The 25,121-nt window shown below is 45.8% G+C and overlaps 1 protein-coding gene across 2 annotated transcripts in view; it reads right to left on the bottom strand.

Annotated features, from left to right (window-relative positions):
* Positions 1-486: 486 nt before the first annotated feature.
* The window catches only part of LOC120501714 (potassium voltage-gated channel subfamily KQT member 1-like), a 415,370-nt gene continuing 390,735 nt past the window's right edge, over positions 487-25,121 (bottom strand). For both annotated transcript variants that reach the window (XM_039708327.1, XM_039708326.1), the window contains exon 17: positions 487-786. In XM_039708327.1, the coding sequence (XP_039564261.1) occupies positions 631-786 (156 nt within the window). In that variant the 3' untranslated portion in view covers positions 487-630. The remainder of the gene's footprint in view (positions 787-25,121) is intronic.

Consider the following 25,121-nt stretch of genomic DNA (forward strand, 5'->3'; position numbering starts at 1 on the left):
TATGTCAACCAGCCTGTGTACACTTCCATATTTTTAATCAGTAGCCTGTTGTCTTTACTTTGTCATTCGCACTAGCATATAAATCTGCCCTTCTTATGATCCTCACTGCTTGGTAGAAGTCAAAACATGCTGTTTAATTTTCCTGTTCACTGATTTCCATTTGTTTCATGTTCAAATGCTGGCTCCTTTCCCCCTTTCGGGCATGCTGTGAGCATTAAACTTAGTGATTAAATGCCAAAAGAACAGTTCTTTTCCCCTTCTGTGCCCACAAATGGGTCATCCTAACCCTGGCTGGGATGCTTCCCTTGACAGCGTGCCCTGTGCCTGTGTGCTCAGCCTGACTGGGGCTGGGGGATGGGAGCTGGGCTGCCGCGGGCTGGCAGAGTTTAGCTAACAATGGCTAAAATAAAACAGGTGCAGAACTTATGTGCTCTCCTAAGGTCGTGACTGGCTTCTTGCTGTTTCTTCTCTCTTTTTTTTTTTTTTTTTTTTTTTTGTTTATTTTTTTTTTCTCGTTAATCTACTACTGCAGAATATTTTGTTTCACCCATGACACAGATGAGGACACCAAGACTGAGAAACACCCAGACGTGGAAGAGCGAGAGGCTCACGTGTGGCTGTCCACTGCTGTCACATTTTCTGTGTCACTGGGGGGGACTCCGTGGGTGCCTGTGGATGTCTGGCAGGTGGAGTGGCTTGCCCTGGCATCTGTGCCTGGGGCTGATCCCCCAGCTGAGCCTGGAGTGTGCTCAGGATGTCATCCAGCTTCTGGTCCATCTGCATGACCTGTTAGGGAATCAGAGAGCAGAAGAAGTGTCAGATGGTTGCAAATGCTTCTGGTGAGAGGCACTCCGAGGCCAGGAGCAAGGAAAAAGCCTGGCAGGGAGCATGGGCATCTGAGAGCCACATGCTCCCTGAGTTTTGTCCAGCCTGCTGCTCTAGAGCAGATGACACTGCAAAGTCACAGGGAGAAGGACAGGACATTGCTGGCCCGAGGATCGATTCAACCATTTTGTCTCTCAGCCTTTTCCCAGGGCTGATGATGATGCATCCTGCAAATATCTGCCCTGAAACTCTCCTGCACTCTTTGGTTTGTTGTGAATGTTTTTTTCCCAGTACCTCTCCCAGCCTTCACCACCCTTGGTTGTAGGACATCATGCTTTCCATTACTGTCCTGGGAAATGAAACAGCCTCCCCTCCCTTCCCATTGTAAATAGATGCCTCAGTGATACATGTTACAGTCAGAGATCCTTCCAGATATGGTGTTTATTCCCATGCACTTTTAGGAGGATAGCCTACTAAAACCCTCATATTAACACCAATGACTTCCTTAAAAAAAAAAAAAAAAAGGAACAGCCATTCTATAGAAGACATGCTAATTCCTTCTTTCATTTCTTTGCTTTCTAGCTGAAATTTCTCAGCTATAGTCCCTAGCAAAAGAGTTTTTCCTAATTGTTATTATTATTATCATTAAGCAGGGAAAGGCAAATATGAATTTTTAAAGGGAAGTTGCACTCATGCTTCCTAATATTTTTTAAGTTCTGATCTTTTTTTAGGAGCACATAGCTGGCATTATGCCCTTGTGCTGGTAGGGCTTGCCTTCACTGCAAATGGCTCCCACTCACCTCAGCATCACCCAGTGGGACAGGCTGGGGGCCGGGGGCTGCTTGACTTTGCTCCAAAGGCAGAACTATGGCCAGCATCATGTAATCAGCTGGGATCACTTCTAATGATGCTTGAACACAGTGCAGCTTTGTGTTATAGATGAGCCCAAGAAAAAGGAGCATTTTGAAGAACATTGAATGGTTCACTTTACAGTTATCTGCTGTGAAACTATGAGCCTCTGCAAACTGTGATCTGTCCCAGTGGGTCTAATAAACTTTGATAGCAAACCTTTTAGAGTGATATCAGATCCAAACCGAGCTTTCATTAAAAAGGGAGGCAGAGAGAATGAGAGAGAGAACGATTCCAGCCTTCTTTTCTGTGCAAAGATAACTTTGGAAAGAGCCATTGGCAGCATGGACTGAAAGCTTAGCAGGCTGAGATTGCTTTAAAAGCCAAGGCAAGGAAAATCACCTTATCCGCTTTTGCCTCTTCTGTCTCTTCTCACTCCAAGTGTTGGCTCCCCTGTGGGCCCCTCAAACCTCAAGGTACCAGGAGCATATTCAAGTTCTATCTCTTTGGTAACCACTAGTCTCTCCTAAATACAACCTGCTGGGGAAGGAGGGAGCAGAGAATCTCTGCTGCATCACAGAGGGAGAGACGTGCTGGTCTCTCTTCCATTCCTGTATTTACAGGTTCTGGTAGAAAAGCCCTTCTCCCTGCCTCTGTTTAGGTGTGGGTCTGGGTTATCTGAGGCAGTGTTTACAAGCCAGAAGGGAGTGTTTAGGACGTGGGTTGGACAGCAGAGACCTTCACTACAATTTCTGCCTTCCAGGTGCGTGGCCAGCACTGCCAGAACAGTCAGTCACTGACAAAAGCACTGACATTGCTCTGTCTCAGGCACAACAGCCCCAAATTCTGCTCAGCATTGACTTGGCTGAGAGTCTGAAAGTCACTAGTGGTTTAAGGGTTAAGCAGCATGGAATTAATTTGAAAACCACAGCCTTTATTTTCTCCTCCATTCTTGAAAAGCCTGTTTGGCTGATGCTGGTAATGACTCAACAGAATCTTTCTTAAGCAGAAATGTTGCTGCAGAGCAGAAACTAAAGCAGAACTAATGTATTGCAATAGGGTACAAAGAAGTGTAGGCAGGGAAATGGGATCAGGCAGATGAAAGCTCTTTTGGGGCTTTCTTTTGTGAGGCTTTGTTGATTTTGATCTGCACGCTTTATCTTAGATAAGCTGTGCCTGCATATTCCATATCATTTAAACTCTGCTGTATTTCACTGTATTTTGCTAGCTCAGTGAAAGAAAGTGACAGGGAATAATTACATGCACTCTTTTTTCCAGGAGAAGAGGAGGGTGTAGAATATTTATTTGTAAGGATGGAAACTGAGAAATCCTTACACAGGGGAGTAGATTACACTACACTTCTGTCACACCTTCCACATGAGGATCAGTAAATTTTTCCTGGACGCCAGCAAACAAAACTGCATAGTTCTCCTGTGTCAATCATACACGGGAGGGTTTTCATGATAATTTTTGAGATTAGAAGCAAAAATTAAGTGCAAAAATTAAGTGGCCCACAGGAAGATGTAGTCAACACCTTGTGGAATTGGAAGTTTTTAAAGAAGAGTCTGATTTAGAGGCTGGTTAACTCCAATCAGGGAGTGGCAAAAGAAGAGCTGTGGACACTTGGCCCGAGGTCAGTAGCATGACTGGCAGGGTTAGAGGAATTTTTACATGGGTGAAGGTTTTTTCCACAGGAGGGTCCTGGTTTCAGGTTTCTCCAAATCCACCTCACAGCTCTTACTTTCCCTAAGCCCAAACAGAAGCTGCCTGTTTTGAGCAGGCTGGGTTTTGAGCAACACCCCCAGGCAAGCGCGGAGAAAGGGTTAAACAGAGCAACATGTTTTTCAGATAAGTAAAGTGAGAAGCCATCCAGAGCTGGCTGCAGAGTTTCCAGAGAGATGTGATATGGCTCTTGCTGGCTTGGTGGAGACAGGTGAGCTTGGCAGCTGTCCATGGGCAAATGGCAACAAAACTCCCGTTCTCCCACACCACAATAGCGCTCCGGAGATGATCTATAAAATTGTTAAAATGCTTTTATATCCTTTCAACTGCCCTGTAGAAAGGAGACTTGCAAAAGCAGTTTAAAATATTGCACGGTTGTTATTGGGACTGTGAGGTGAGCTGAAGGAGTGTTGAAATGTGTATTTACTCTAACATCCCCCCATGAAAGGGGGCTGGACTCCATGGTGACATGCAAGACTGTTAGAAAAAAAAGAAAAAGAGGAAAGAAAAAAGCCCTGCCACCAGCACCAGCGAGGCACAGCAAGCCACAAAGTCAGTCAAACCATGGGGCTCAAGGTGTCCCTCCCCTTCTCCTTGAGCACCAGATTAGCTTTCAACACCCATGGGCTGTTTGAGGACACTTTTGAGCCTCTGTTTGTGAGAGCTGGTGATGCTTAAATACATCTTTTTATCTCAGTTGACTCCTCTGCAGAAAAGGCTTGTAGAGAAAGACCCCTGGCATGGCAGCAGGACAGATGAAGAGGGCTGGGTCATAATGGGGGTTTGCCACATGCTGGACAGATTCCAGGCTCCCATGAGAGCTTTTTTTTCTGGCATATTTTGCACACACAGACCATAAAGAAAATGCATGTGTGGAAAACAGTCAGAGTAGCCACATGGTCTCCCCCAACTCTTGTCACTTTAGGCCAGAAAAATCCCTCCCCCTGTTGGTTTGGTGACACCCCTAGGTTTTGTCTATCTTTTTAATATGATTTATGGAGGCTGGGAAAGCCAGTAGCAATTATGTGCACAACACACTGACTTGAAATACTTCCAGAGAGGCAGCAGAAGGGGAAGATGGTCTGCTGGAGCACTGGAGTAAATCTGCAAACCCACAGACACACTCACATGTTGCTAAGTCAGTGAAGCTTTGCACCAAAATCTTAACCCCACAGATTACATAAAGTTGCTGTCACCTGGAGGCTCTGCTCTCTCCCTCCCTGCCTTGGTGCAGTTCATCCTGCAGCACCTCCAGGCTGCTGCTACCAGGGATGCAGCACGAGATGCAGGGGAAAGAGGGGGCAGCCCAATCAGAATGCCATGGAGCAACAGCAACTTCTGCTTTTGGTGGAGCTGGATTGACTCTGGCTTCCCGTTTGCCTCGCTGCAGGGCAGAGAGCTGTGAGCCCACAGGACAGCCCAGGGTGTCCTGGCAGGGCTGGAGGGTGGAGGAGGCACTGCGTGGCTGAGCCCCATCCCTGCTGTCAGAGCTGCTGCACGAGGGGGGCTTTGTCCTGGGAGGTGAGATATCCAGATGTCCCCTTCTTGCCATGCAGCCCTGGTCCCACAACAAGCTGCAAACCTAAGCACAGACAACCCAGAACCCCCAGAACCCCCAGAACCCAGAGGAACCCAGGAGCTCAGCAAGGCCATCCCCAGGGGCTTTGCCTGGTGGTGTGACATTTTCCAGCAAAGCCAACCCCATCTGGGGCCATGCAAACATTATATCCCAGCCCAGGGTTTGCAAAGCAGCAGAGTCCTGAGCTCAGCCCTCTGAACACCCCTTCTCTAGCAGTGCCCAGCTCTGTGCTCTTGGCTTTACTATTCCTCTGTTTGCAGCCCTTGCTGCAGCTTCTGCTCCTGAGGTAGCTCCAACGAATCAGGATCCACTCCCTGCAGCTCTTAAACACAGCTGCCTGGAGGGTTTTAACACCAACTGCTTGGAAAAGAGTCATTTGATAGGTAGGATTTATTTTGTATGGGTAAAAGTGTGCATATGAACCTCAGTCTGCCATGAGCTATTTCTACCTGTGGGTATGTGTTTCTGATACTCTCAGATTGTTGTGATAGGTCACCTAAGGTCAGTTTGTAGGAGAAAATGGTATTAGTGTAGTAAAATCAGATGTGATTTAGCTGAACTGGTGCAATCCATTTTATGGATGCTTCCATTTCTGACTCATGTGACATATTGATTTAGCTTAAGCTCGTTATCCAGAAATTTGTACCATTTTCACATATTGACCAGGTCTGTCACATTATGTTGCTTCTCATTCCAGATGGTGGATTGATTTGATTAGATCCTGTGTTCAGCTTTATATGCACATCTGGTCTTGTAGCTTCTTTCTGCCTACAGTTACACCCAATTATTCAAACTAATTGCCTATTGTACACTTCGAAGCCTGAATTGTTTATTTTAGGAATTGCTTTATTTTTTAGCATGTGGATTTATTGCTGCCCAGGGACTGCTGATTCTGGGAAGGGACATCTTTTGTCTACAGCACTGCCTGCAGAACTGCCTCCCTCTCACCTTGCTTGTCCTGTTAGAGATATTGCACTGAGGTGGAATGCTGAATCCACTGAAACTTTTTTCCCTTCAGCAAGGCCAGACAATGTCAGTGCTGACATAGCCTGTTGGTAGCTGTGAGGAAGCCAGTGGCCACACCAGGCACAGAGACTGGGACTAGCCTGGGGAGATTTCTCTTGTGCAAGGTGAGGCTCCGGAGCAGCCCCTGAGCCCGCTCCAACAAAGTGCTTATGGATGTGCTTGGAGCATGTGAAGAGTCTTCCTGAGTTCACCAAATATTTAAGTGCTTTGCTGGAGTGGAGCCAGAATGGTCAACAGTTTGTAGGATTATACCTTTAGGATAAGCTTTTGTAGTCTCCTAAGTACTCTTACACACATATTCCCAGAGATATAGCTACACCACCATTCTTCAGGTCTCTGAGGAGTAATAATTGTCATCTATCATGACATCCTTCTGGAAAAAAACTTGGCATTCATATTAGCAGAGAACTAGCAGCTTGTGTTCTTAAACAACAGGAGGGCTTTGATGAACAGGATCCATTAACTGGCTGGTTTTGGGATGAGTTGTGACGGAGTTGGAATTGGTGTCAATTCTACAACGATGCTGTAGAAAAAAACTAGCAGCACTGCCAGGTGGCACAGACACAGGGAAGCACCTCACAGTGGGACATCAGTGTCCTGCAGCCATCTGCCAGCACTACCTGGCCCAGCACTGAGCTGTGCTCCCCTTGCTGGGCTCTGCTGAGGGTGCAGGCAGCACGGAAACACCAGCTCCACACCAGGAGCTCCAGCCAGTAACCTCAAAGGTCAGGTAAAGAGGTACATGAGTAGAACCTAAATAAGCTCCACTTCCATGGCAGGCTGTTGTTCTGGCAGATCCAGCTCTTCATGACCACATAAAAATATATGAACCACCAGACTGTCATGTTTGACTTATTCCCTGTACCCTTTGGCAGATATCGGCTGTTTATTTTCATTCCATGAGACTTATCTGGATAACACCACCATTTTCCAGGCCTCCCTTCCTTTCTCCCAAACATCCCCACCCATTCTTAGGTCAGGTGTTACAACCTCCATCGGCCTAGGGTATGGTAATCTTTATTTTAAGTATAGCTTCATTTATTTTAGTTTCCATCTACCTTTCCTGTTTCAATGAAAGCACAAAGTCTGTCCCTCTGCCCTGTGCTCCTGGGGTATTTCCTGCCTGTACCCTCTTGGTGAGCATTTTATTTTTGTATTTCCTATGCCACAGTTGCACTGATGAAGGTCCCCAGTAAGACCTGTGTCTGTGGTTGATGTTTCTGGTGTAAGATGCCTTTTGCTTAATTGCTAAGCAACTATCACAAGTTGAGCCCTGGCTTTCTAAAGCAGGCCTGGTCAGCACACAGATTATGTGTTACCACTTTGGGGAAGGTGTGATTTATTTTTTTTAAATGAATCCTTGCTTCCTAAACAAATGAGGTGTGGCTGATGATATATCTATGTGTATATTGCTATGGCAGATTTGGATTAAGCTGGCCAACTTCAGACACATTTGCCGGAGAATCCTTGCAGATAAAAAATTTATACAGATTTCTGAAAGTCAGGCACTTGTGCAGAAGACAGACATCCAAATTAGTGCCTCTTTGAAGGAAGGGCAGAAGAGGAAGGTGAACTGTATTATTAGACCCCAGAGAATCCACACAGGATGCCCTGACCACAGGAAAAGCTTTATTCAGCTCTTGCCCCTTATTAGCCTCGGATAATCAACCACAAAATAGAGAGTCACAGGAAACCAGGCAGCATAATTTCTACTGCTCCCAGAAGTACTTGTTCCTGGCTCAAGAAATTCAAGTGGTGCCACTCTTTGAGTGGACACAAGGGTACCTTCCCACAGCAGCAGCACCCGGCTGCCAGCTGAGCTGGACCCCTGTGAGATTCTTGTCCCATTTTAGCTCTTTGCACGTGCACCTGTCTATCCTTGTGTCTGCAGCCAGTGCTCTCTGACATTTGGAATTTGTTCCCCCCAGCAGGTGAATGGGACTTTGCAGAACTCTCTGTCTCCCGAGCCACGCACATAAATGGATATTTTTATCGTTGCAGGACGTTTTGTTCCTCACCCTCTGGATCCTGCTCAGATCCTCCCTGTAATCTTGCCATCTCTCCTTGTGACATGGCTCCTCAGCCACACCCGGCGTGACGCACTGCCCTGCCATTTCTCAGCTCCTTGCATTGTGTGGCTGCAGGTCCTGCTGCAAAGCCAGCCTGGAGACAAACAACAGGCAAAAAGAACAGAGCCAGGCCGGCCTCAAGAGTGGATCTGCAGCCTCTGTGAGTCACACTGAATTGCACAATAAAGCCACCTTGTAACTTATGCTGCAAGACGCTGATTAATTTAATTTTTAAATCTCCAAACAATACTGGACAGAGAGGAACAATAAAAAGAAGCAGCAGCACTGAGTACTCCAATGGTGCCAAAGGAGCACTGAGAAAGGAGTGACCTTAAGCCTTTCACTAGGTGGGTGCAATAACTCAGCATTTTAGATGGGTGTGATGGACTTGGTGTTTGCATCTCACCCAACCCTTTGAATAGATGGTATCAAGACTTCACTCTGTCTTTTCTGAGCTCAAACAAATCCCCTCTGTGACAATGACATCTAACCACACCAGCCTCATGGCTAGATAGGGTTCACCAGTTCCTGCATAATCAGTTCCTGCAAGGGGGAGGTCACTTTGGGTTGTTTCTTTTCAGCTTGGTTGCAAGGATAACTTGTTGATACTGAACCCAGTGGAGAATTCCCTTAATCCAGCCCTGCTGACCTGACATACCTGATGGACTGTGAGTGCCAAAGTAATTTTCATTACAGCTGTTGATACACAACTGCTCTTCATTCACACACACAGACACACATACACACAGGCACACAAATATCCCTGCTTGAAATTATCAGCCCATCTTTATTTATAGGGTGGTGAGAGAGGCAAAGTGAGAGGGAGTGTTGTTATTGGGAGGAGCACAGGCATTATGGTAATGGAGATTTAGATAGCAAGACATGTAGGTACTAGAAAAGTTCCAGGCAGTTCTTGTAGGACTTGACCAGGAGTTCAGAAACCCAAGATCCATTCTACACCCCAGGCCAGCCTGTGTGCATTGAGCACAAGTTACTTCCTGGATGAGCCTTATCAATATTTGTTAAACACGTGGATCACATAATCTGTCATTTCCTGCCTTTCTGACATAAAATCACTTGAAATTGGACAGGTTTCAGTCTTGGAATAAAACAGAAGATACAAAGCAACAAAAAGCTAAGAGTAATCTAATCTGGGGGCTGAAATGTTGGCTATAGGAAGGAAGGAAGTTGTGTTGGAAAAAGAAGATTTGTCCCTGTTGGCAGAGGACAGGATGAGGGAAGATGGTGGTGCTTTGCCTTTCCTAGTGTTGGCTCTTTGAGGATTGGCATGGACACAGCAGAACAAGGTTGGAAGAGTGGTGTGCTGGTGGTGCCAGGAGGAAAAGAGAGGCCAGGAAGCAAAAGGATGATTGTCTGGGGATCACTGGGAGGCCACTGTCTGGGCCTCTCTTCTCAGCTTACACCATTTTAGCCGGACACCCTGTAGCCAGACTGAGGGCTGGTCTGTGTGCAGATTTGTGCTGCTGTCAGAAAAAACAAGCTCACAACATGCCCTGGCCACTGGGGAGCTGTCCTGGGCCCTCATTTTGCTGTGTCCTGTTTCAGTGAAAGCGATGCAGGAAGCCCAGGAGAGGCTGACTTGTGAGGCTCTTGGGAAGTGAGAGCTGGGCCTTTGAGCCATGAGCTGTCAAACAGGTCAAATGGAAACTTCTGCCCTCATTCCCTCTCTGCTCAGCATGGGACAAGTCCCTGGGGTTGCCTTTACACACTGAAACTCCCAGAGCCTGTGAGGGTGCCACAGGACTTTGCACAACGCTCACCAGGTGGCTGGAGGGAGAAGCTGCAGAAGCACGGGGCGGTGTTACCTATTTAAATAGCCAGGATTACAAAACACCATTGTTTCCTCATTAAAACACAGAAACCCAAAGCAAGTGAAATATTATCAGGCAGTGCTGATTGAGGGTGTAGCAGCTCTTGATTCTGACTGACTCAACGTGCTTTGCTGAGCCCTTTGGTTTTAACCTGTCTGGCTTATCTGTCATTTGATGGATTTTACTGGCTTGCTGGGGTATTCCAGGCCTGATTAACAGCACTGCCACATGTATTTTTAATGAGTTATTGAAAAAGTCATGGCAAGTGGGTGGACTCTGGACTGCCTTGTCCAGATTTGGGGCCACAGTGCCCTGGTGCTGAGGGATGTCTGTCTGTCTGTTCAGCCACACCGAGCCACAGCATTTGATCCGAGATCAGCAAAACCCACAGGCTTGGATGGTGCAGGAAAAACAACAACACAGCAAGGAACAGTTCATGACTTGATCTGGGATTGCTCAGCACCTGCAAGGGCCTGGGCAATGTGTGGGGTGTGACAGCACAAACCAGCGCCTGGCTGGGCTGTACTGTGTGTGCAGGGCAGCAGAAGAGGCTGCAGGGACAATGAATTTGGCTGGATTTGTCTTTTTCTCCTTCCCAAGCTAGAGAATTTATTGCATAATATGCTCTGTAGCTAAAGAGATGTCCATGGCCATTTAAAACACTGACTGAGAACAGAAGACTGAGCAAAGCAGATTTCCCAAACCCGGAATCTCAGCAGTGGCCATTTTCCATTTCTTTCGTGCTTGAAAAATAAGCGAGAATTTTGAAAAATCAGCATGGCTACATCCCCGGGGGAGACTCAAATAAAGCATTAATTAAAGAAAGAAAGGGAGGTGTCTTATTTGAACTCTGCTGAGCTGGATGGATTACCTATGAAAGCTGGCAGTGACAGGACAGCTGTGTGAAGAAGCCCGTGGCAGAAGCACCGGTGTCTTGCACAAACAACAGGAGACAGGGCGGGAGACACAAAGCCATAATTGCCAGATAGATTTCTTCCTCATGAGGCACTTGCTAAGTCAGCAGAAACCTGCCTCAATTTTCTGTTGCAAGGCACTGTGCTGTTAATTAAGGGGGGAAAAAAAAATTCAGCTATGCCTGCTATCGCTTTTACAGCTCTTCAGCCTTATCCTGCAGGGAATACTGCCAGGGAGACCATTGTACACCATATATATTTATATATAAAATTTTTCTCCTCCATGTTTCTTCTTTTTTCCATGTATCATTGCAGAAAAAAAAAATACAGCAATAATAAAAAGGGACGTGTATTAACATGAACATGGAGGTGTGGGAATATGAGAATGGCCTAGTGAGATTTCACTGTCCCAGCATTTAGTAGAACAATTTAAACCAGTGCTGCAGCTTAATTAAGATTTCGGGTTGCTGGCTTTGTTGAGGTTCTAGAGGTAGAACTGGGAAGCCATGGAAATCTTTATGCAACTTTTTGCTATAAGGGAAAACATATATTTTTCAGGTCAGAAAGCTAAAATCCATTAATAAAAGAGGAATAAGCTAAAATTCATTAATGAAATACACAACACATGTGACTACTGAGAACCCCAGAGATTTAATTGCTTACAATAAGTAAGCAGCTACATCTACTTATAATTGAATTGTACAAATCTTTGAGGTGGGAAAAAACCTTCAAGATCATCATGTCCAACCTTAGATTTGCTTTTTTTCACCATGAACTGTGACTTTGATCTACTGGATCAATATAATCTATATGTCTAAGCCATATTTAAAAATGCCTGGGTTATTTGGCTGGGGTTATTGCCCCCAGTCTGGATGCCAGTGACCATTTTGCTGCTTTCAGATTACACAAGAGCAGAGGGAAAAAGCAATAGCCCCAAGAAGAGGGTTTTATGCTGTGCTCCAGCTGAGGCACAGTGCACCCCATAAAAAAAAAATGGGGTTCCTCACCCTTCTCCCCTTACCTCTGGCACAGTTAGCTGAAATGTCCATGGTAAGGCAAAAAAATGGTTTTGTTTCTAGGAATTTGAGCTAAGGTTTTAATTACTGTTAATAAGGATGTGGATTTTCTGTCCTGCAAAAAGATTAAGAAAAAATTCTCCAAGCCCCCAGACTGTTCCAGTAAATAGTTTCTTTGCCATGCAATCTAATTTCCCCCCTTTATTATTTGCTAATGATCTACAGAAGACAAAAATCCCTGTGAAATACATGATCCCCTCCCCTTTCATTTTGAAAACACTGAGAAACCTCCATTCAAATATTTTTGGTTTTTGCTCGTTATTCCTGAAAAATTAATCAAAATCAATATGACTCCTTGTAGCACAGCAGATCCTGCAAATTTTTTCCTGGGAAGGGAATTTTTGATGTAAGAGCTCCTTCCCCAGCCTTCCTCAGTGCTTCCCAGGCATTACTCAGCTCAGGGTGGTTTCAGTGCAGTGCCCTGGGTCAGAGCAGGGTTTTGGACGTGGCTCTGTTTACCCACATCACTTGGGCATGGCCAGTGAATGTGGCAATCTGAAACACTGCTTGAAAGCCAGATGTGGTGCTCAGGAGCAGATCTGCTTGAGCAGCTGGGGAAGATTAAATCCCCTTGGTAGCCACAGGGCAGCATGGGGTGGCACTTGGTACATTAGGCAGAGCTGAGAGAGGCTTTTGTAGTAAAACCAAAAACTTTGCTGGCGCTCAAAGTCTGCAAAGGTTTGGGAACCTTTCAGTAAACCTGGATTGAGCGGATTTATAATTTCAAGGAGGAACCTCTTAAAACACCCTGGTATATGCATGACTTTGAGCCTAGACCCGGTCACACTTGGCACTTTGGAAGTTTTGCTTTGGGTTTTTTGCATACAAATCCAAAACACAATGTAGACTCAGCAGGGAGGAACCGATGCAGACCAAAACTGCTGAGTTTTGCACAGCTCTAATTATAATCTCTTCACAGTGCTGGTTTTATTTATTATTGTTTGTGCTGTGGTAGCAGTGTGGGGCTCCAAGCAGCTCTGGGCTGCACTGTGGAAAAGGCAGGAGAAGGAGGCAGCATCCCCAGCCTGAAGAGTGCATATTCTAAATAAACAAAAAAGATAAAGAATGAGGGAAAGACATAAAGCACGTAAGCAGAGCGATTAGGGGGTGCTGGCAAGACAACGCTTTTCTTTGCATCTCTCTCACCCACACACAAAATTGTATTTGTTTATCCTGTAAACTCTTTAGGGTCAGGGCTGCATTTTCCAAAATGTGTAGGGGGATGGGATGAAAGAAATGTGTGGAGAAATGAAGGTGCTGAGGGCAGCAGCAGCAGATCAGCAGCCCATGGGGCCTCTATGCCGGATTTTGGCAGCGAGGGTGGGAGCAGGAGGAAGGTGGTGGGGAGGGAGGCAGAGGAGGAGAATGACTGCCCTCCTTAGCTTGGGTCAGCTCAGAAAACCCACTCTGACAACCTGGGACAAGTCACCAGAGCACTCCATGCTGCAGATTCCTCTAGGGTTGAGCAGGGCTAAAGTGGCATAATTCTTCCTTGGTGTAAAGTGCTTTGAGATACTCAGGTGAAAAGTGCTGGAAGAAGGCAAAGATTTATTTTTCATAAACCTCTTCTCACAGTCTTTTCACTTAGGCCAAGTCAAGGCCTACAGCCAGGAATTTTAGAGAAACATACTTCTCTCTAATTATATATACATATATATATATATATATGTGAATATAAAAATACATTTGCGAAAGAGGCCAAGGTATACTTTTTCAAAATGAAGCCTTAAGTTAGATTTCCTAAATCTATATAAAGGATCTTAAATGAACAGCCAGATTTAAAATCAGGACACTTCATTAAAACTGAGTTCAGGAGTCCAGCTATAAGTTGTTACTTGAAGATGTTTTGCCACAAGCTAGCTGAAAGTTTCATATCTTAGAAGAAGTTTTTAATGTCTGGTTTTGTTTTTTATTTTTTCCACAAGGATTTAGGTGAAGGTTTGGGCCAGTTATTTTACCCCAGTTATTCACCATTCTGCAACTATTAATTAAAACAAACAGCTCTCTGAAGCTATTTCTCACAATGGGGAAGATTTATATCTTGAAACTGAAGCTTGTTTTTACACTATTTTCTACACTGCGTAAACATCCAAGGTTGTTATTGCAGCAATCACCAACACAAGCTCTCAGAGCTCCTTGCCAGGCTTGTGATATTTATTGTTTGAAAAGCCCCAGCTCCTGGAGTGAAGTGATTAGATGAGAACCTCAGCTTTCAGTTCAAAAAAAGAAAAAGCAATTTTGAGAGAAACGGGAAACCATGAGCAGAATGCAGAGTCAAGGGTCCAAACATCAGAAAGGAGAGCATAAAAAAGAAAACTCCACATGTGTTATTATTTTTTAAAGCCTAAGGACACTTAAACCAACCTCCCCCTTATAATCTGGCAGAGGGGGGCTGACTCATGGCTTGTGGCTGCCAGGGCATGGCCGTGGCAGGGGTTACTCATCACCCTGGAGTGCCCAGAGGTTTCTCCCCAAGGGGCTGCTCACCCTCTGCTGAGCTGCATGTGTTTGTTCTGCCAGGTGCTGGGCTCCAGCCACTTCTATTTTAATTTTATTTTTTTCCTTTTTCCTTTCAGACCAACTTTACTGAAGCATTCGTTTATGAAAATATCCTGCACAAGGAATTAACACCGACTTGGCAAATAGAGACAATAGGTCAACTCCTGGTCCTTCCAAACCTTACAGGATCTCTTTAAGCTTTCAAAAAAAGAAGAAAAACAGAACTATTCAAAAGTCTTGGCTGCTAAATAGTCAGTAAGGCCATGACAATGTAAAAGCAAATGTAAATATTATATGATGAAATGTATTTTTCAAAAGGCAGGTTTTTTTCTCAGCAGTTAGATGGGCTTTATATACTTCGGCATGATTCATTCCTGAAGGTAACTCCAGCCTATGAAAAAAACCCCTACATATCATGGCCTAAAATATCTATTTTATACAATGCTTTTACCTTGTGAAGGCTCATTCAGCCTCCTGATTTATGAAGGCTGTACTTCTCCCTGCTCTGCTCTCCACAAACCCTCGGGGGAGAGGAAAAAAATACAGAGCAGAAATCTGGCTAACTCCAGTGTGACTAAGGGGCATTAATATTGGAAAACCAATGCAAGGAGTGTAACAAAAACACAAGCAGGAGAAAAACAAGAATATTTCTGCATGGCAAAACAGCACGTGGTGAAACCTTTTGTACACAAAAGGCAGGGTGGGTCCCAGATGAGGCAGCAGAGAGGAGTGTGGTCTTTTCAACTAGCTGAATGTGCAGCCCATAGCCATGTTGCAGATTGTGTGGTTTGCATTTATTCATTTACAGGGGTACGATTCCCACCTCTCTCCAGGGTGCAGTTAAACCTGATTTCTCCTTCAAAGTGTGGCTTCAGGAATCAGGACAGCTATAGACCAGCAACAGATGCAGTCACAGCTCAGAGGAGAGATAAATCTCCTCTTGCAGGAGTGAGTAGATGCCAGAACACTCTGAAATCCCCCTCTTTAGCAGAGAACCTTGCATTATGAATGTGTCTCTCTACTGGGGCTCGGGTTATGCCTGAAATACTGACCCAGTATTGTCATATCTGTTTCAGACATACTTTGTGAGCTGGTGGAAGACAAATGTTGGACACACCAGTGCTGTCAGCTGCTCCAGTGCTCTTCAGGAACGCCATTCTTCCTATTCCTGCTGTTGATTCAGCCACAGACCCTGCCAATAAACCGTAGCAATAGCTGCCTAACAGGTCATCCTCACTGCACAAGAGGGGGCAGTTTGCCAGCACCAGACAACTTAACCACCAACTGTGGATGTTCCAGGATAACCAAATTCCCAAGGGCAATGGCAGGCCCTTCTGAGCTGATGTCTTATCCCACTGAAGTCCTGGGGCTTCCCAGACCCTTGGAGTCACAGCTGATGAACACAAAGGTGCATTCCAAAGCAGTCCTACAGTCCAGTTCTGGGCGTGCTGTGGTGGTCCAGAGCGAGCCCGCAGCGGGGTGACACCCAGGCCAGGTGTCTCTGGGTGAGCTGCTGAGCACTCAAGGTTACAAGGCTGAAGTGTCCTCCAGCCTGTCACCATCTGCCCAGAGAGGTACACGAAGGCAAACAGCTGGAACAGCTGGAAGGGAGGACACGACAAATCAGAGATTTCTTGTTGGTTTTTGGATCAAGGGACAAAGGCAGGTATCCCGCAATAATTTGGCAAATACCTCAAGGACAATGCTCAAGTCTGTGAGATGTGGCTTTACAGAAGAGCCGCCTTCACCACCTAATGCAGCCCAAAAAGGTTGGCACAATCGCACAGTTAAACTCAAGCACTGCTCCAGACTTTGGAGGCTGAACCTCAAGAGTGCTGGGCCTAGAAAAATTCTGCCACAAAGTCAAACCAACTCAGGCAGATTTGTAGATTGAAATGGAAATGCCCTCACTGTACTGGTTACTTAATGCCATTTTATTTCTTCCTTCCCTTTTGAAGAGAACTGTTGTGTGAGCAAACAGAGCCTCAGTTTTCTGGTTGAAGCTCCTGACGCCAGCGATCCTCCACTTGCATGCAACTCGAAGCTATGTGGAAGTCATAGGGTCAATTTGTTTACCTTGCCTCTGGCAAGGCTTGGGTTCATCAGGTTAATTCCAGTAGTTGCTAAAAGGTCTTGAAATTTTTTTCTCTGGTGTCATATGGCTTTTGCATTTTTTTTTTTTTTTCAAAGCAGGGGGTAACCATGAACTGTTCAAAACATAGTGAAGTAAACAACATTTTTCCTCATCAAGCTCATCCTGTGGATTAATTAATTTGCATTTCTGGCCCTTTCAAGTGAGGGGAAGTCATACAGATGTGAGCAGTCATTTAAGGATTTTAAGGGTTATGGTTCACATAATCCAAAATTGATACCAGGAATACTCATTCCCTGGAAAAGGAAAGATTATGGTGGACATACTGATGTTTTGGGAAAAATGGGGGATTTTAAATAATAACAGAAAAATATATTTTACAGCTGCTATTATTTGTTTAAGTTCAAAGCCTCTGGTGCATCCACACTGATGTGTTGTGAATCACTTCTTTGTTTGTGGTGGTATAAAAGTTGATTTCATATTGCTGATTCTACTGGGTTTGGATTACTCTTGTTATCCTTTCAGATAATGGACCATTGAGCCTGCAAACAAGTCTGCTGTCTGGTACCATCAGCTGATTTACATCAGATTTCTGAGACTGAGTAGTTCCAGTTCTTAGGGGTTGTGTGTATGGGAAAAGTTAGAACTTCATGATAATCAGGGCAGAAAAACACTCTTTGGTCAAGAACCAGCACATCTTAAATATTACTGGGGTGAACTAGGCCTGTACACAAGAATGAGTTAATCCTGAGATGACTGTCAATAATTTGCCATTAACCATGGCTATTGATTCTGCTGCCTGGCCGTAGGTGAAATTACTATTTACAAAACCCCACAGTGGCAATAGCAACAAAGTACAGTGTTTTCTGGCAGGCTCTGTGAGCCCCTTCAATGCAGGAAGCAATAGATTATAAACAACTTTTATTTTAATCCCTGCAGGACGCATTGTGAGAGTCCAAAAACAAGACCTGTTTTTCTCAAAGCCCTCCAGAGAAAAAAAAGTTCTTGATATCCCAATACAATATCAAAGAGATCAGCAAGTAAAGAAAAACTATCTGTTCCTGGCAAGACATCAGAACAGCTCCCACAAGTTTATAGCTGTCCAACAGATCATCAAAAAAAGAGTTTTGCTTGGGTTCAGGACATTTTAGTGCCAAGAGGTGGTGTTTGTGAGATGCCTGGTATTTTCAAGTCCAAAGGACTGCTGAGGGATCATAAGTGGTCCTTAATATGTGAAATGTGTTATCTCTGGGCTATTTTATGCATAAACTGATCTTTCTGTGAGCAAAATGCTCCGTGGTGTGCTCAATGCAGGCAGTCTTGTGCACACAGAAGCTTCTATTTGCACACCCTGCCATTCGCCTAAAAAGTGTGCACAGATCTATTTCCTGTGAAAAAACCCTAATATCTAATTCTTAGATGTACAGAAGTCCATCAATATTTGCAGCGCTCACCATGAGCACATCACAGGGGTTTATTTGCACAGAATTTTTTGGGCTTCTCCCAGCTTTTCCCTGGCACCAATGACTGGATATGGGGTTTTTTCCCTGTCCTTCTATTTCCTTCTCTCTGTTCACACCTCCTGCCCGCTCCCCAGAACAGGGACAAGGAGCTGATTGAGTGGCAGTGGCCAGGGGACAGCTGCAGGAGCTCGGGCCCCCAGCAGCAGGGGACAAGTGCAGCCAGCCCAGGGTCTGTGGTGTGCTCACAGCCATGGTGTGGGAGCTTCCACACCAAACAGGGATCAGAGAAAAGCAGCCAAAGACACAAAAGAGACTTCTGGCTCTAAAGGAAACTTGTGTTTGGGGGAGTCAGCTGCAAATCTTGCAGAGCTCCCAGACAGTCAGGAGGTCAAGCTCTGTGCTGAGCAGGGACAAACAAGGGGTCTCTGGGAGCACAAGCACAAGGATTTTGGCAAATCTTCCTCAATGTCAACGTAGGCTTTGGCTCAGATGATGCTGTAAGGCCATTTCCATCTTCACACACAGCCTTGCCATCTGCTCTGAGTCATTTTACAGTCCCTATTGACCCTTCTTAGACACTAGCAGGGTATGGCACTTCTCTAAGGTGACCAAAGTGGTCACTTACAAATGCTGTCCTGGCAATGCACAGCTTTCAAGAAACACCAGGTGGGGGCTGGTGCCTGCCCATGACTTTGCAGAGCTGCTGGAGGGATGTAACACCTGGGCAAACTCTGAAGGAAGCTCCTTGTCACTGCAGAGTGCCCCATGCCCTCCTGTGTGCTCCCCACAGACCGTAGTCCTGGTCCTTGTCCCTCCAGTGCTGGGAGCTGGTGTCTGTCCCCACAACTGCTTCGTGCACTCTGAGCTTCTGAGCCTCCACCCAGCACAACCCACCCTAAATATGTCCCAGACAAAATACTGGCAGTGCCAGCATCCAGACCCTGTCACTCAAAGGTCCTGGTCCCACAGAAGTGATGTCCTTGGTAGGCTGCAGCCCTCCCCTCTTTGGGGGATTTCAGAAAAGCTCAGCTCTCACAACAGGCAATGCTTACTTGAAGTGTTGCAGCAATCTGGTGAGTTATTAGCTTTGCAAAGCTCCTCAGCCATTGCTGCCCTGTCATCCTCCTCAACAGAAATGTTCCTGTAACCTGTCCCTGGCTCCTGCCATTCTGCTGCAGCAGAGCAATCCACACTGTTGAGATGGGAACCAAACTTAAGCACGAGATTGGTGTGAGTGGGGAGTGGAAAAAAACCCCGAGGTGGAAACAAGCCAGCAGGAAAATCACACTGCACTGAGAAAGCAGAGGTGCAAAATTTCCCAAAGCAAGGGGCAAGCCTTCCTCAGTGCCTGCCCCTCCCAGAGCAAGGTGCTTTGCTGGGCAGGTCAGATTGTTTGGTGTGAAAGCCACTTCCCAGTGGCCACTGCTGTTGGGTGTGGCAGGGAGTTTTGGAAATGTCACGAAGCAAATTCCATCTCTTGGAGACGAGCATGGAGTTCTGCAGATTGCTCCGAATGCTGACACTCAAAACTGATTTTAGCTGTGCTTCATCCTCAGATGATGAGGATTCCAAAAGCCTGTGTTTTCCACCTGCATTCCTTGTGACCAAAATCCTGGGAGGGGAAATTCAGCTGGTGATCTTCATGAAACCATTTCCTACGTCCTTGCAAAGAATGCCTTTGCAAGGGACTTAATGAGATTTTGTTTTGCTGCACAACTTTTTTCATATTGTGCTAGTCATTTGAAAGGGTAAATCACCCAGCTCTGGATATGCAATCCTAAAATAAAACAATAGAAGGGTTGAAAAATGTTCCTCTGAATGGTTTTGACTGAATTCTACTACTTGATGATTTCTTTTTAGTGTTATAAAAGGTATTCAGAATTTTCCTCTTTCCTTTTTAAAGCAAAGTTAACACCCTAAATTTCCAGACTTTCATTTGTTTAAAAGTCTTTTACTAAAAGTGTATATATTTCCAAACCCTTTTCTAGTGAGGTAAAAAAGTTAGTCTCAAGTTTTTATTAAAAAGGAAGAAAATTGATAAAGATAAGGAAACCCTTTCCCACTCTACTGTTCCATTTGTAATTACCTTTTCATTTTAAATCAGCTCAGCAACAAGGGTAAATAAAAGCCTGAATCCCGAGCATCTGTGACTTAAACCAACAACACGGCATGACAAAGTGTGCAATTAGATTTGTTCACCTTTTAAAGAGGCAAAACCTCCTGGCTCTTTGCCACGTTTTACAGGCTGGGAGAGGGGCCTGGGACACCTTGGGGTGACTGCTGGGGGTGCCCAACCTCCCACCCACCTCGATGGGCTCAGGCATAAGTCACTTGCCTGGCCTTTCCACTCGGGCTTTAGCAACTGGCTACAGTTTTCCCACTGTTGTTCAGGGTTTAAAATGACATTTTTATTTGCCTGACCAAATTCTGAATGTGACTCAATCCTCCCCCAGCCCAGAGCTCTGTCCTCTGTAACAGAATAATGTTTAGGATTCGATTCATAGTCCACCAGGCGAGTATAATCAAAGTGACTCGGCAGGGTGTGGGGTGGGGGAACAAAAAACAAAGGGAGAAAAACCCAAACAAGCCACTCCTTCCCCCCCCCAGCCCTTTCCTGGTACAGAACAGAGTGTCTTGTACTCCGTTCAGCTGGCCTGGCTGCAATGGTTTTGTGCACAGGTACAGTGATTTGCTGCTGCTGCTACAGAATCAGGGGAGGCCCTCTGATTTTGGGGATGAAATTCCCTGAGGTAGAGTGGATGGATGTGTTTCCCTGGGTCAGCCCAGGGTGACAGCTCCTCTCTGTCCCTGTCCTGCCACGCCGTGTGTGCTCTGTGTGTGTGTGTGTGTGTGTGTATTTCTAGGGAAGTATTAAAAAAAAAAAAAAGGAAAAAAAAAAGGAAAAAAAAAGAAACATTTTCAGGGGGGAGACAGAAACCGCTGCAGGAGTTGCTAGAGCAGTGTGCATACGCTCGAGAGGAATCCCTTTCAGTTCCTCTTTTCTTCAGCTTTATTTAAAAAGGGCTTGAAGGCTGGTTTAATTACGAAAACCAGCTCTCTAGACACCAAACAAAACGGCAGCCTATCCTAAGTTGGCACCAGGACAGATGCATATTTTGCTCCCTTCTCCATGCCAATCGGCTGTAGCTCATCCAGTATGTCAATCCAAGTTGGCTGTCTGAAATCCAAGTTTAGTGGCCTGAAAATATCCCAGTCCGGCTTTGTTTCATGTGGTAAACAGCTTGCTCAGTTTATTTCTTCAACGTTCAAAACAAAAATCAACACACACCCTCCCTCCCACCCAGCAAAAACCCCACATTACTACATATTTTGGTAATAGCCTCTCTTTGCATTTCACCCCACTGCAGGATTTCCCTTTTTTCCCCCTCTGTATACACTGCCCGTGGAATGCTAGCCAAACACACTGCTTTTGAAAAGATGGGTCTGATTCTGCTGGGCACTGAGCTCTGGTGAATGGACTCAAAGTTAAGACCAAAACAGCCAAGTTCTGCAACAAAAAATGTTTGAGGCTGTTTCGTGCTTGCAGCTTTGCCAGCTCCTCTGAGCTGCCCGGCCATCTCCTGGATTCAGCTAAAATTGGGGCTGGCCACCTGTGGGAGCAGGCAGGGCTCAGGGATGCTGGCTTTGCAAAGAAGGGTCTTTGTGGAGGCTCCTTCCTGTAAAGGTTTGCAGGACAATGTGCAGCGGGCAAGAATAGCAGGCAGTAGCAGGGAGGGTTTATCATGATTTACCATTGATGCAAATTCCCTCCCCTCCCTTCCCCCTCTGCCATTTTATAAAGGGGCCCAGGCTCCCTAGTCAGCCAACAGGATCGGGACTGCCAAAAGAAAACAAACCCAGTGTGGGGAGGCTGCCCACAAAACACGGCTTAGTCAGAACTGTGGGGATGAGAGAAACCAAAGGGCCTCCCAAAGGCCAGGGATGGAGTTGGCTTTCCTTGATAATTCAACTCAAGCAAGGACTCATCTCTCTGGGTTTCTTACTGCCTGTTCCCTCTCAAAGGAAATTAGGCATCTCTGAAAACCTGAAATTGGGTCTTCACTTGCCAGTTTCTAAGCAGAAGGAACAGTTTTCCACAGGTACAGCTAAACCCTGGGAGATTATTAACAAGTCACTCATCTGATTTTCACCTTTCCTGATATCTTTTCAATTGACCCAGTGTTTACCAATACATTTATGGGTCACTGGAGAAGAAAGAAAAAGAGAGAGAATGCGAAGGGATGAAAGAGATATATATCTTGGGGAAAAAAAAAGGAGATTAAAAATGCCAGGACAGCTGGAGAAATCCCTAGGAAATCAAGAAATATCCCCAACTATCACCTTTCTTCTTCCACCTTCCTTGTGGGAAGTTATATGGTGTTCAAACAAGACAAGAACATGCTACCTTTTAATTACCATATTTATATGGACACTTTATATGGGTACTTCATATAGTGGAAATGCTGGGCAAATATTAACTTTGACTCTTTGGAACCTTTGGTTTGAAACAAAGAAGGCATGGGGAAGCAAACACTGGGAGAAGAGTCTCAGCTCCAACTTTTACCCCATCAGTGAGTGAAGATGGCAGTGAGCACAGAGGAGAATTCAGCTGTACTGAGAGCAGTGCAAAGCCAAATGTTCTGTACTGCCCTGTGCCTTCTGCCCCAGTGCAAACCCTGCTTTGTGTTTACACTGAGAGACCACAAGAACAGAGCCTGACTGCAGGCAGCCTCTGTCCCTCTTGGTCTGGGCTTTCCCGAACATGGATTTTTATTCCAAACTGCAGGGCAGGGACAGAGGACAGGCACTGCCTCTGTTCCAGGGCAGTATTGCTGTTAAACTTGGCAAGTTTGGTTAAAATCACCAGCAACAGGCGAGCAGCCCTGCCCTGCCCTGCCTGTGTGTGCTGGATGGAGAGCTGTGGATGCAGCATGGCTTGGGAAGATGCCACCCCATTCCCTGAAAAGAGAGTGCCATGCATCCTGATGCCACACCGCTGTGGGGAGAGAGGGTTTTGGGGAGCAGGAGAGGAGGGCACCCCAGGCACAACCCAGGGCCCTGCCCAGCCCAGTGGAGGCTGGGCAGCACAGGCAGGGTTAATCCTCACCACAGCATGCACTTCCCCTTTCCCCTCCCCGGAAAGAAAATAACATATTTCCTGCAAGGGGGTGATGACTTTGCAGTGCTCAAAGCAGCTCTCCCAGTGGCCAGGGGATTTTCCAGGCTGGGAGGCTTCAAAAGCCTGTGTTTTTCCACCAAAAGGCACTTTCAGCATCTCTTGGGTTCAATTTCAAATTGCTCCAGTGAGGAACACACAGATTCATCTGGATTCTGTACTATCCCAATGGGATAAAGGCACAGAGGGTTATGCTCCCAAAGGGCATCTGCCTATTTGCAGGCAGTAATCAGGAAATGCACATCAGCACATGTAGGCAGACACATGGGTGCACTGAGAAAATGCCTGGTTGCTGGATAAGTCTGGTGGAGCTTTTATCTCTTGGGAAGAATGATTCATGATACACTGCCTGCTGAAACTCACAGGCATTTGATTTCTTCACTGCCTCCCAGGAAAAAGAGCAGAAGCTCTTTTGAGATAGTTGAGGAGGAAGGGGAGAAGCAGGAGAAAAAAGAAAAGAGAAAAGGAGGGTGGGCATTATTTGCTGCTGAAATCTTAGCACAGGGACTTGGCATTATTTCACTGGAAGTGGAAATTCCATGCTCCTGCCTTTGGGAGGGGAGATGGCAAAGGCTGAAGGAGCAAAGGCTGAAGGAGCAAAGGCTGAAGGAGCAGAGATCTGCCCTGGGCGAGACAGGGTTTGCTGTGTCACTGCCAGGCAGCCCCACTGACCCCTCAGGTGCAGGCAGCCTGGCTTTGGAGGGCTGTCAGCAGGAGGGTGGCAATGGGAATGTGTCTCCTGAAGAGCCATGGCACCCTCAGGGATACAGGCCCATCTCCAGCTCAGGAACATTTTGATACCAATGGGAAACAAAAGCAAAAGTCATTTTCTGCCCTGGGTGCAGCAATGCAGCTGTGTTTAATGGAGGCACAGACATCCAGAGGACAGGGAGCATTGCCAAAGCCAGGCTTTTTTATTCTCAGCAGTACCTGGCCTTTCTTTTCTTTTCTTTTTTTTTTTTTTTTTTTTTTTTTTTGGTCTTTTTTTTTTTTTTTTGTCTGGATGCAGTCCATCCACAAAGTCTGGCCCCCTTCTCTGCTCTCAAGTTTCCCCCCAGGATTTAGATCTTAACACCTCCAAATGCAACTTGGCTTCCTTCCTAGAAGGAGCAGGCCTGTGGGAAAGGGGTTGCACAATGGCAACACTTTGGTTCAGCAGGGACAACAAACCTGCAAACCTTTTCAAGCCCAAAAGCCAGGGTGATTTGCCTTGTGATACAGGAGAGGCAACCCTGTGTCACTGGAGCAGCTTCCATTCCCAGAGCTGAAGGAGTTGGGCTCCCTTTCTCTCCCAGATGGAGAGGGCACAGTGTTCCTACTTTGTATAATAATGCCTTATTTGCACAGTAATCTCAGCTGTGGAAAGGAAATGTCTTCTCTGGCCCAAGTTGTGAGTGTTAAAAATCTGGCAGATCCCATGCTGGAGGTGGCTGCATTTCAGTGGTGGGAAAAGTGATTTTCATATTGTTCTGGCATGGCTCTTGTAAACTGAACTTCTGTAACACTTCTCTTTGAGATCCATGGGAGCTTTTGCCTTCTCTAGGCCAGTGGTGCAGGACCATCAGTTTGTAAAACTGACTGAGAGGAATGCTATAATGAGTTTGTTTGTCAGAGTTTCTTTTTGTTCTTCTGTTTCATTTCCCTTGAGATAATTGGAGTTGACTTTTGCATGTCACACTTGAGTCTTTTTGCAAAACTATCTGCCCTCAACAGGACCCAACTCACTTGTACAGTTATGCCAGTGAAGTGTGTTTTTGACACATGTGCAAATGACAGTTTTATGATGATTGTCTTGTGTAAATGACAATAACTTTGCCTGCTAATGAGGTGTGCCACTGGGTGCCATTTAAAATCAGACCCTTTCCAAGGCTGAGGTGAACATTCAGCATGAAGACTTCATGAACCAACATCAGCAGCTCTTTTTCCCTGCTCCTGCATTTGTGGGCACTTTTTCCTCCTTGTCACACTGTGGGCCCACGTAGCTGTGTGGCTCCACAGG

Source organism: Passer montanus, unplaced genomic scaffold, assembly GCF_014805655.1.
Source record: "Passer montanus isolate IOZ18808 unplaced genomic scaffold, ASM1480565v1 scaffold20, whole genome shotgun sequence".
Classification (NCBI taxonomy): Eukaryota; Metazoa; Chordata; class Aves; order Passeriformes; family Passeridae; genus Passer; species Passer montanus.